The 13,283-nt window shown below is 40.2% G+C and overlaps 1 protein-coding gene across 4 annotated transcripts in view; it reads right to left on the bottom strand.

Moving 5' to 3' along the window:
- The window catches only part of LOC149238750 (S-adenosyl-L-methionine-dependent methyltransferases superfamily protein), a 143,132-nt gene that overhangs the window by 46,510 nt on the left and 83,339 nt on the right, over positions 1–13,283 (bottom strand). For 3 of the 4 annotated variants that reach the window (XM_089373179.1, XM_089373180.1, XM_089373178.1), the window contains exons 2-7: positions 12,394–12,507; positions 12,174–12,242; positions 11,907–11,926; positions 11,746–11,798; positions 11,536–11,566; positions 11,359–11,440 (exon numbers count right to left, since the gene is read on the bottom strand). In XM_089373179.1, coding sequence (XP_089229305.1) covers positions 11,359–11,440; positions 11,536–11,566; positions 11,746–11,798; positions 11,907–11,926; positions 12,174–12,242; positions 12,394–12,507 — 369 coding nt within the window. The remainder of the gene's footprint in view (positions 1–11,358; positions 11,441–11,535; positions 11,567–11,745; positions 11,799–11,906; positions 11,927–12,173; positions 12,243–12,393; positions 12,508–13,283) is intronic. The other variant, XM_089373181.1, reaches the window with a different exon arrangement.

Raw genomic sequence — 13,283 nt, 5'->3', positions numbered from 1 at the left:
AAAGTAGGCTCATGAACCAATCCATTATATCAAAATGGTACCCAATGGCTACATAGTCAACAGTCAACTGTCATACATGATCAAAGTGAAAGACTCAAAACAAAATACAAATAACCAAGGAGGCTAGAAATGGCCTCTACAACAAAAGTAAACTGTGATGCTGACCAGACTCCAATACTAGTACTACTGGCTACTGCCAGAGGAGCCAAGATCATCTCGACCAATCTCTGGATCAGACTCATCATCATCATCAGAGTCAGACAAGGGGCCCCATGCCTCCTCCTCATCATCATCTCCAACTGCAACTATAGAAGTGGTGCCAGTACCACTAGCAGATGCAAGCTGAGATAGAGTAGATATGCGGCTGCGCTTCTGTCGTGGCTGAGCAGAGGAAGCACCTACAACTGGAGTCCTACTCCTCGGAGTCCTTGCTGGCTGTGAGACTGAGGCTGGTGGATCGGGATCTGCATTCAACTGAACAGGCTGAAGTGGATGTTCCAGTTCAAGTTCATCAAGATCCTCATCAGGATCAAACTCTGGTGCACGACTCTCCACTACCCAATCTGATGTTGGATCAATGTCTTCCAACACAATGGGATCTGAATCAGGTCTTTTGTTCAGCAATTGGTTCCGTCTGAGCCGAAGGTTGTATCGGACAAAAACTAGATCATTCAACCGTTTTTGCTCCAAACGGTTTCTCTTCTATTTACCTAAATGGACCCCAAAAGCACTTAACTATTTACCTAAACCCTTTGGAATCCATAAACTGATTTTAACTTTACCACAAATCCAAAAAAAAGTGAAAAAAAATCATGATTTACGCTGCCCAGCCGGTTTTCAATGACTAGGCCTGGTCAATACGGACTCGGCCTGGTTGACCGAGTCAACTATGACTCGGCCTGGTCATTGGATGACTAGGCCGAGTCATAGTTGACTCGGCCAACCTAGCCGGTTAGCTGGCCTGGTCGTAAATTTTTTTAATGGCTCGGTTTGACCAGGCCATTTCCGAGTTGACTCGGCCTAGTTGTAAAACAGTGGGTTAAACGACTCAGTTGGAGGCAGATCCAAGGTTGTATGATTTGCATAGAGCCAGCGAGCAGCTAGAGAGGGGTGTGAGCAAGCCAGAAAGGGTAGAATTTGATCTGCAGAGGACATCCTTGATCTCCAGATTATTTTGCCAGATATTTTCTGAAGGATTGCAAGTTGGGCATCCAGATTATTGTACTCTCAAAATTTGTTGCATAATAACAAAATAAGCCCTCATTTGTTGCACTAATTTTCCCTTTAGAGTTTTTCCGGGGACTTTTCAGTCCAAAAATATTGGTGTCAATTTTTTGTGTGTGCACCTATTTCTTAGTTCCTGATTTTACTTTCACAACATATTTTTTTATTGTGAAGAATTGCAGTGTGATTTATTCGTTATTTGTCATAAAACAAATAAATTGCTAATCAGTTAGAAGAATAAACTCCAATTGTTGCAATTTAAGGAATTTTCACATGGTATCAGAGCATTGTTGATCAGATCAGAGGCACAGAGGCGAAAGATCGCAAAATTGTGCAATTTTAGAGGGAGATCTGAAGCACAAAGTTCAGATCTGCACAGGCCAAGCCAAGGGTGCGAATTGCAAAGGCAAAAGGGTTAGATTTCCAAATCCAATTCGAAGGAAAAGTTCGAATTGCCTCGGAGCAGAGTTTGCAGGCAGTGTGGTTGCTAGGAAGCAATTTTGGTGAACAAATCAATTGATTCATAGAGCGGATTTGGGCGCAAAAGATTTGCAACAAGGGTTGCATTTGCATATCTGCACAAGGCGGGAAGAAAAAATCACTCGAAATTATACCCAGGACTTGTCCAGTAAAATTCTCAAATTTCTCCAGTATGGCCACAGAGAGATTCAACATTTAGGGGGCTACGGATTTGTCTTCCAGATTGGACAATGAATTCCCTCATATCGCTTGCCTCTCTAGCTCAACTTCAAAGGGTGTTTGGTACATAGACAGTGGAGCGTCAGCTCACATGACAGAAGTTAGAGCCTACTTCTCCAGCTACAAGGAGGAGGAGATGGATTTCCAGATCCAGATGGGAAACAAGAGTAAATGTACTCCAACTAGAAGAGGTACCATCAAGATTCAAAGGGAGTCAAGAGCAAGCACCAGCGTTATAGATGTGTTGCATGTGCCCAGCTTAGGTATGAACCTAATTTCAGTGTCCCAACTACAGGATAAGGGATATGATTCCCACTTTGTAGGGAAGAAGGTGTTCATTAAACACCAAAACTAGAAGAAGGTAAAGCTTGTATAAGTTGCAGATCGACTCTCTAAAGGCACTAGTTAGCAAGAGCAACAATGATAGTAGTAGCAGTGGGAGAGACCTGAATGAATTAAGGCATAGGAGAATGGGGCATTGTGACCATGGAACACTTAAGACGCTCAAGGAGAAAGTTGCAAGTGTTCCTAAATAAGCACGGAACAAGATGATGTGTGCAGGGGGTATGTCCTTGGGATATATACTAAGGAAGCATTCCCGAGAAATGACAGTAGATCAGACGGTGTGTTGCAGCTTATTCACTCGGAAATTTGTGGCCCTATGTCCACTAGACCTCTCAAATGGTACGAGTACTTTATTACCTTCATCGATGACTATTCCAGGAAAACTTGGATCTATTTCTTGAAGACCAAGGATGAGGTCTTTAGTTGCTTCCGAGAGTTTAAAGCTCTAGTGGAAAATGCAACAAAGAAGAGGATCAAGGCAATTCGCACGGATAACAAAGGAGAGTGCACATACAATGACTTCATGGGATTTTGTGCAAAGGAGGGCATCAAAAGGGAGTGGACGGCTCCATGCAATCCACAGAAAAATGGAGTAGCGAAGCAGAAGAATGGGTCTATAGTTGGGGCAGCAAAGGCTATGTTATATGCCTGAGACATGCCCAAGTTTCGATGGGCGAAGGCAGTAACACAACATTGTATATACAGAACAGGGTTCCTCACAAAGCGTTGGGGAAGATGACACCAGAAGAAGTCTTCACAGGGAAGAAGCCAAAAATTAGTCACTTCGAGATCTTTGGCAGAGTAGCTTACTGCCATATACTAGATGAAAAACATACTAAGTTGGATCGGACTGTAAAGAAGGGGTTCTTCATTGGGTATAGCAAAACCTCAAAGGCATACAGGATCTATGTTCCTAGCAATAGGAAGATTATCGTGAGACGTGATGTGAAGTTCATGGAGGACCAGACCTTCAAGAGATCTCACAAGATACTAGAAGGTGATTAAAGTGAGCCAGCAAAAGCTCCATTTGTCTAGTAGCAAGGGCAGCCACGGGGATAGCAACAAGGACAATCACAAGGATCTAGTATAGTTACTAGTACCAGCATGACCTCAAGTGTCGAAGATCCTATGAGTTCAAAGCAAATGGAGCAGCAAAGGAAAGATAAGAAGTTGATCGATCCTCCCACCACTAGTGGTCGACCCAGTAGGGAAGTTCATCAGGCGCTGAGGGATGCGAAAGAGTTCAAATTCAAATGAGCTCCTAGGACGAACAGGAGAGAACGTAGACAACCATACAGGTACCAGGCATTGGCGCCACAGGTTGTTGAACCTTCCATCTATCATGAGGCAGTACAGCATCAAGTGTGGGTAGATGCCATGGTAAAGGATTACAGCTCTATCATGACTAACGATGTTTGGGAGGTGATGTCGAGACCTGTGCATAAGTCAGTTGTGGGCTCTTAGTGGATCTATAAGGTCAAGTACATTGCAGATGGCAACAGAGAAGTACAAGGCTAGGTTAGTGGAAAAGGGGTATATGTAGAAAAAAGGTATAGATTATGAAGAGACCTTCATCCAGTTGCTAGATATACTTCCATCCAGTCCATTATATCTCTAGCAAGCACAGATAGGATGGCAGATTCACCAAATGGGCATCAAGACAGCCTTCTTGAACAGGGTGATAAAGGAAGAAGTATACATTGAACAGGGAGAGGGCTTCAAGATACATGAGAACGGCACATGTGTGCAAACTGAAGAGAGCTCTATATGAGCTCAAACAGGCTCCCAGGGCGTGGTATGGTCGAATTGATAGCTACTTGCAGAAAATGGGATTTGTCAAGAGTGATGCAGATCCCAACCTTTAGTATTTGATGGTAGGGGGTGAGCCACTCATCTTAGTGTTATATGAGGATGACCTCTTTCTGTGAGGGTCATCAGGGCTTATAGAGGACAGCAAGAGGAACCTGGCAGCAAAGTTTGACATGAAGGATTTGGGACTGATGCATTACTTCATAGGCCTGGAAGAATGGTAGAGGGACAGGGAGATCTTCCTTGGTCAAGAGAGATACACTACAGATATTTTGAAGAGGTTCAAGATGTCAAATTGTAGGCTTATGTCTATGCCTATGATTACGAACTAGAGGAAGATCGATGCAGCAAAGGACGAGGAGACCCAACCTTGTATAGACAGCTCATCGTTCCCTCGTGTATCTGGTCAACACTAGGCCAAAGATCTGCTTCCCGATCAACACTCTTAGTCAGTTTATGGTGGGATCTAAAAGAGTGCACTAGACAGATGCAAGGCGTATACTGAGATACTTGTGCAGCATAATTGAGTATGGGTTGAGGTATTCTCGAGGTGATGGTGTCAGGTTATGTGGTTATATGGACGCAGGTTGGGCAGGCAGTTCAGTGGATTAGAAGAGCACATATGGGTGTTACTTCATTGTTGGATCAAGGGTTGTACTTGTATCTTGGTGCAGCAGGAAGCAAAAATCTGCGGTGTTGAGCTCTACAGAAGCAAGGTACATGGCAGCTAGCATGGCCACATGCAAAGTTATTTGGCTTTGGACACTGCTAGTGAGTTTGTTCAATCAGAAGATGAAGGAGACTAATATCTATTGTGATAATCATATTGCATCAAGGTCTCTGAGAATCCAGTGTTTCATGATAGGTCGAAGCATGTAGACATACGATACCATTTCATCAAAGATTGTGTGCAACATGGAGCAGTCCAGATATAGAATGTTTCCACAGAGCAGCAGATTGAAGATATACTCACGAAAGCTCTAGGGAGAGCTAAGCTCGTCTATTTTAGACAACAGATGGGTATAGTGAACACCTTCCTTGTTAAGAGGAAGTGTTAGTTTTTGGATATTGTGGTAGCACCGGACGAGTGTTCTAGTCTCAGATGGTGCTAAGATGCTAAGGAACACAGGATCTCCATAACCTAGAAATGGTTTCACGAGATATGGCTCTAAAAAAATTATTAGCCAATAATTAAATTATTTCCTAAGCTTAACTTAGGAAAGTTGGCTGATTAAAGTTAATTAACTAAGGATGTTCGAGATTGCTCTAGAGACTTCTATCAATGAATTCTAATTGATCTTAGCCGATGATTATTTAATCTTGGTCGTTGAAGTCTCAACAAGAGATTATAAGAGCAGCGCGAAGGGATGGAAAGAGAAACATCGAGCATCAATTTTCTTAGCAGATTGAGCTACACAGTTCGCAGAAAGTGAGCGCGAAGCTCGAGCCAGAGGGAGAGCATCAGAAATAGGGAGGAGCAGAAAGGTTGTGAGGAGGATTCAGAAGAATTTCCCAATGATTTTCCAGTGCCAGAGCAGCAAAAAAAGGGAGGTTGAATAGTCTGTAGAATAGGCTGAATTTTGTAGTGTGAATTAGCCAATCCAACAGTGAGTTGCCAGAAGAGGTTTGATCAGTTGTTGAAGGTCGGATCAGTGTCTCGAAGGCAAAGCAAATTTCTTCCAATGGCAAAGGGAGGTTAGATGGCCCAGTTGGAGGCATATTCAGGGTTGTACTATTTGCATATAGCCAACAATGCGAGCATCTAGAGAGTGGTGCAAGCAGGCCAGAAGGGACCGACGAGGAGATCCGTGATCTCCAAGTTATTTTGTCAGATATTTTCCGAAGAATTGTCAGTTGGGCATCCAGATTATTGTACTCTCCAAATTTGTTGTTGTTGACACCTAATCCTCATGATTGGGTGAATTTATGTAAATAATTAAATTAGAAATGTGAATAGTCATCGGGAGATGAACTGAACAGTCACTCCCTATTGTATATAACAAAGACCTACCTGATGGAATAATACACGAATCAGTTTTTGCTTAATGGAGTTACAACCTAGCCTGACATGGTATCAGAGCCAGCTCCCTTTTTTAGCCTTTATGTCTTTGTAACTCCCTAGTCCACTCCTCTGCCCTTCATATAATTCAGTGACTGAGTGTCGATATGCCTGTCTGACACTGCCTGTGTTCTGTCTGCCATATTCCTTTACCTGCGCTCTCTGTCTGACATTCACCTAAATGAGGCAAACGTTCCTCTGCCTGTTCATCTGAATACGTTGATTGCTCTCTGGCTGGCGCTGTCATATGCGTTTTCCCTCCGATCCTCCTCTACGAAATTGGGACATTGGCCGTTTACGCAGGTCAAGCAAGATTTCAAAGTTCAGAAAAAGTCAAATACCGTGAGCAGCGACCTACAAGAAATTTATTTGTGGGACGATATTCTTTGGGCAGTGTTGTGTGCTGTAAATGTGTGCAGAGCTCGTCACACCTTCCTACGAATGCATTCAATCATATCCATGGTGGGAATAGTTCTCACTGGCAAGGAGAACTATCTTGAATGGTCCCGGATGATAAAACACACCCTCATTTTCAATGAGTTGTGGAAAGGAGTGTGTGTCAGAGAAGGAGACAATGACCCAATACAGCCTACCTTAGACAAAGAGCTCGTCATTTGGGAAAACAAGAACAGCAAAGCTTATGCATTAATCGCAACATCTGTAAATGAAGAGGTGAGTCGCCATATTTCGTCATATTCAACTGCCTTTGAAGCCTTACAAAAGCTGAAAGAACTCTATGACTCACATTCTGCACTTGAAGTTGTTCAACTCATGATTAAACTCTTCACTCTTGAAGTGCAAAATAATGATCCTCTTGCTCTTGCATCTAAAGTAAAGTCTATAATGCATGATATCAAATCTACTAAGGTTGAATTGGATATTCCTCTTATCGCTTTTCTCAAGGCACTTTATCCTACTTACTCCAATTATCTTGAGTCATTGCAAGCAAATGGAAATCTCAAAGATATAACCTTTGACTCTCTTGTGAAAAAGTTTGTTGAAAGAGAGAAAGCTTTTGGAAAGAAGACAGCCCCTGAATCTTCTAAAGAGACTGTGTGCCTTGCTCATAAAGAAAAGCATCCTGCTCAAGATTCTACAAGAGGAAGAGGTGGACGAAGAGGAAGAGGAAGATATTTCAGAGGCAGGGGGGGCAGACATTCTCAAGGAGAAAAGGCAGATTTGCACTGCATTCGTTGCAAAAGAAATGGATCACATGATGCCTCTACATGCAAGCTACCATGGGACAAAATTGAGCAGAAAAGAAACCAACAGAAAGGTAAAACTAATGATACAGACAAAGGTAAAGCACCTGAACCCGCTCATTATGTTGTGGCACAATGTAACATTGGAGTAAATGAAGATTTATTTAATGCTTCACTTGCTTCTCGGAAAAATGATTGGTTGCTTGATTCAGAAGCAACCTGCCACATGACTCATAGAAAAGATTTTTTTGAAGATTTCACTGACAATGTTGATGGAGCAGTATACTTTGCAGACCAATCAAAAATCAAGCCATCAGGGCTTGGCACAATCAGGCTTAAACTGCCTGGTCTTCTAGACTTTCTTCTGCATCATGTTCTATATCTCCCACGGCTCAAGAGAAACTTGTTGTCCTTGGTCCACATCCGCCAGCATGGTCACTCCATTCATATGTTTGATGGCAAGCTTGAGGTAAGAAAAGCATCTGACCACTCACTTGTCATGAGGGGAATAGAAGAAGAAAGGCTTATCAAGCTGCAAGGAACCTCTGCTCGTGCACAACATTTCTCATACAATTCTCATCATGAAGAAGGTACACTTCCATCAAGTTTATTATGGCATGCTAGATTTGGACATTTGAACTATGACAGTCTCCGCTTGTTGAAGAAAAATGGTGTTGTTGGTTTGCCTACAATTCCTAGGAAACTTAAGCAATGTAATGCTTGCATTCTAGGAAAGCATAGCAAACAGTGCTTTCATAATTCACATTCAAGAGCGCATAGAAAACTTGAACTCATTCATTCAGATTTATGTGGTCCAATGCATGTTCCTTCTGCAAATGGAAATAAATATATCATGACATTTATTGATGACTACACCAGAATGTGTTGGGTTTATTTTTTGAAGAATAAATCTGATGCCTTTCAAACATTCAAGAATTTTCATAAATGGATTGAAAATGATGCACAATCTCATATTGGGTCTATTCGCACTGATAATGGAAAAGAATACACATCAAATGAATTTGAAAACTATCTTCGCCAACATGGGATCAAACATCAAACAACTATGCCTTATAATCCCCAACAGAATGGTGTAGCTGGAAGAATGAATAGGACAATCTTAAATATGGTACGACCCATGCTCTTTCTCAAGAATGTAAAGATAATGTTTTGGGCTGATGCTATTCTATGTGCTGCATATATAAAGAATAGATGTCCATCAAATGCTATTAGAAACAAGACTCCTTATGAAATGTGGTATGGACATGTTCCTTTAGTAAAGCATCTCAGGGTCTTTGGTTCCACCTGTTATGCCTTGATACCAAAGGTACATAGAAACAAACTTGGTGCTAAAAGTCGTAAGTGTATCTTCCTGGGGTATTCAAACACCTCCAAAGCATACCGCCTCTATGATGAAGTAAATAAGAAATTTGTTGTATCTAGAGATGTAATTTTTCTTGAATCATCCAAAACTGACAATGTTGTTGAGCGCCAACTTGATCGCTTGGATAGATTCGCAAAAGCAAAATCATTTCAAGAATTTGATAATCAGATTCCACATCTTGAAGGGGGGATTCCTATACTAGATCAACATGTGGAATCTTCTTCTGAAGAACACTCTCCCTCGTATGAAACTCCAACAACGGATGATGCTTTAAGTGATGTAATTGATAGAATTGGGAGACTCAATCTTGATTCAGTGCCAACTCAATCAACGGAGCAGCCTGGACCATCTCAAAAAGGTCCCCCAAAGTGGGTGACAAAGACACTGGAAAGTGTTCATCCTGATGAAGTTGGGAAGACAGGAACTAGAAATTCAAACCGGCAAAACGGAGGTGATGTAGATGACTCTAATTCACCTGTTGATATGGATGTTTCTTATGATTGTGAATTGAACTTGTCTACAGATTTTGAACCAACTTCCTTCAAAGAAGCTGCTTCTCATGGTGAATGGAAAGAAGTGATGCAAAAGGAGTATGATGCCCTCATAAAGAACGACACTTGGAAGCTAGTTGATCCTCCATTAGGAACCAAACCAATTGGTTGCAAGTGGGTCTACAAGAACAAGTATAAAGCTGATGGCTCACTTGACAAGCACAAATCTAGGCTTGTGGCAAAAGGTTTTGCACAGAAGGAAGGGGTCGACTATGAGGAGACTTTTGCCCCCACAGCAAAATGGGCTACCATCCGGACACTCTTTGCACTAGCAGCTCAAAACGGTTGGAAAGTCCATCAAATGGATGTAAAAACTGCTTTCTTGAATGGAGATCCAAAAGAGAATGTTTTTATGTCCCAGCCTGAAGGATTTGCTGTAAAAGGACATGAACATAAAGTATGCAAACTTTTGAAGTCCTTGTATGGCCTCAAACAAGCACCGCGAGCCTGGTATGAAAAACTAACTAAGCATATTCTGAAACTCAATTTCAAACATTTTGATCTTGATGATGCAACTTTATTTGTCAAGAAAATTGGCAAAACAGTTGTATATCTTGCGGTATATGTAGATGATCTTTTGATGACAGGGAACAATGAAAGCTACATTGCATCCATAAAGAAGGAATTGGGGAAAAGTTTTGAAATGACTGACTTGGGCTATGTTCATTACTATCTTGGCATTGAAGTAACCCAACATCCAAAGTCCATATTTCTTTCTCAAACGAAATACATTGGAGATCTGTTGAACAGGTTTGGCATGACAGAGTGCAATCCTCTTACTACTCCAATGGAACAAAACTTAAAGCTCACATCTATTGAAGGAAAGGAATTTGAGGATGCAACAAAGTATAGACAGCTTGTAGGAAGTCTCAACTACCTAACTACTACCAGACCAGACATTTCATTTGTTGTTGGAATCCTCTCCAGGTTTATGCAAAAGTCTTGTGAGGGACATTGGTCTGCTACGAAAAGAGTTCTAAGGTACTTGAAGGGAACTCAAGACTTTGGAATCAAGTATACACAGGTGGACAATTTCAGCTTGATTGGATACTTTGATTCAGACTTCGATGGAGACAAAGAAACTGGGGTATCTACTTCAAGATATGCTATGAGTCTTGGATCAGGAGCTGTCACCTGGAGATCACGCAAACAATCAATTCCAGCAGATTCCACAACAGAAGCAGAATACGTGGTAGCAGCTGAAGCAACAAAAGAAATTGTGTGGCTTAGGAAAATTCTTGAAGATTTGCAGGTAAAACAAGTACAATCAACTCCACTCATGATTGACAATACCTCTGCAATAAAGTTGGCCAAGAACCCAAAGTTCCATGATCGAACGAAGCACATCAATACTAAATATCATCTGATTCGACATCATGTTGAGGCCAAAACAATCCATCTCCGTCATTGTTCCACAAATGAGCAAATTGCAGACATCTTCACCAAAGCGCTTGGAAGAGAAAAGCTTGAACGATTCAGAACAATGCTTGGACTCACCAACATCCCTTCAGATTAAGGGGGGGAATGTTGACACCTAATCCTCATGATTGGGTGAATTTATGTAAATAATTAAATTAGAAATGTGAACAGTCATCGGGAGATGAACTGAACAGTCACTCCCTATTGTATATAACAAAGACCTACCTGATGGAATAATACACGAATCAGTTTTTGCTTAATGGAGTTACTGTCTGGCCTGACAGTTGCATAATAATAAAATAAACCCTCATCTGCTGCACTAGTTTTCCCTTCAAGGTTTTTCCGAGGACTTTTCAGTCCAAAAATATTGGTGTCAATTTTTTATGTGTGCGCCTATTTTTCTCATTTCCTGATTTTACTTTTGCAGCATATTTTTTATTGTGAAGAATTGCAATGTGAATTATTCGTTATTTGCCGCAAAACAAATAAACTGCTATTCAGTTAGAAGAATAAAGTTATAAACTCCAGCTGCAATTTACAGAATTTTCACATGTACATTTTACCCTAGCCAAGGCAGGGTCTACCAGATAGCAGTAATATAAGACTATAGTCTATACGTAACTAAATTTTCAAAAGAAAAGAGAATGGTAACATTAAGAGACTTACGGATAATGTATAAAGTAACGGTCCAATTGTAGTGAGGCAGGTTCAAGTGAGGCACTCTCAAACGAGGATCACCATATGTAATCTGCAGCAAATTAATGTTCAAGAAATGCACATGATTAGCTTTCAAATTTCAGAAGAAGATATAAATTTTCAAAAATACAGGCAATAATTGCATACCAGCATATAAACCCCTCCAGGCTTGAGCACCCTGGCAGGAGAGACAAATTAGAGTCTTGGACATTAAGACAGACAGCATTTAGACATATTGCAGATAATAACATTGACTGGGTTTGCAGGTAACATCAGAGTAACAAGCATCCAATATAATTATATATTCATAAACCAAACTATTTTTCTCAAAATGCATCAAGGTAATGCAGCATAAACCTGCTCACTTCCTCTAACATGCTTGCTGCACTTAATGGTGCACTTGCTCCACACTGTTACAAGTACAGACACACTTAGAATAGCCAGAAAGACTTAAAGTGAATAGCGAGCACAACTCAGATTTAGTAATCTAGAATCTAGATGGAGTAAATTAGACTCACCATAAGAGAATCGAGGGTGCCTGAAAAGGTGCCACATCGCCCAAAGAAATGGACAAGCAAATAGTAGAGAGAAACACAGAAATGAGGATCAGTTAAATTTACAGTCATCAGAGGGTTTTTTTTTTTTTTTTGCATCGATAATGAACACATCCAATAAAAATACCTGAAATAAAGAAAATTAGGTTACCTAACTTCTGAATCAAAAGCCTTTAACAGCTTTTTATCCATATGCATATAATGTACTTCAAAATGGAGTGCATGACATACCTTTGTCTATTACTGAATCAAATAATTCATTAGAGAAACAGCTCATACTACGGGCATCCATGTGGATATCTTAGAGGGTGAAGAAAAATTCACATACAACAATAAATATTTATAATAATGAAAACTAAACAAAAATTTCTTTCACTAACTATATTAAAACAGCCCTGACATATTTTAATACAACAGAATGTAAATTCAATTATGACAGAAAGTAGGATACATTTCAGTTGAGGTATATGTTCATACTTCTTTTGCATCATACCTATTGCGACAGAAGAGATATCAATGTTCACAATTTCTCGATATCCATCTCTCACCATATCTTCCGACATAACTGCAGAGCAAGTGATGTCATTTAAATAGTAGCAGCATTAAATAACATGACTAATTGCCATATAAACAGATATACCTGAAACATGAAATAGATATTACCCAAACAAAACAATTTTCTTGAACATAGAAATTTATCAACACCTTCCGAGACTAGAACCTAGACAAGCTTTGACATGTATATTGTGTTGCACCATTTATTTATTAGCCTATTTACTCATCAGTTGGTTAGAAAATGCACAACAAAAGCATAGACTTGAAGATTGCAGAAATAAGAAAATAGCAAAATGACTCCATTTAATAGCCCGATTCACTGGCAGACATGCCATATAAAGACATATATCATAGACACTTCCTTTGCCTCGAAATGAGAAGCATCAAGATAATCTACAATGTAATTATATTGCTATACTGCTATATTATATGTAAGTTTTCATCTGGATTATGAGTGGAGGAAATGTAAATAATAAATGGGTTAGTACTTCTCCACTAACGTTGTATATCTATAATATTGATATGGCTTTACTGTTGTTTGACACTCTGAATTTATATCCACTACTGATTCTGGGAGAAGAATTCCTTGGGAACATTAAACATCATGCCTTCAGGTAGACAGATATTTCTTGCAAATACATCAATTACCAGTTACTAGATACTACTATTAGTACACTTCTCAATGGCAAAAAAATAGATCCACAAGAGACAATAAAACATGTACCATTAAATTTCAAATAGGTGAGCAGATTCTGCATTCAGAATCTAAACTAGGTACCTTAAAAC

This window comes from Pinus tabuliformis, chromosome 8 (genome assembly GCF_031772625.1).
Source record: "Pinus tabuliformis cultivar Carrire ecotype Pingquan chromosome 8, CPIR1, whole genome shotgun sequence".
Lineage (NCBI taxonomy): Eukaryota > Viridiplantae > Streptophyta > Pinopsida > Pinales > Pinaceae > Pinus > Pinus tabuliformis.
Note: the sequence above shows the minus strand (reverse complement) of the source record. Positions and strands in the feature narration are given on the sequence as shown.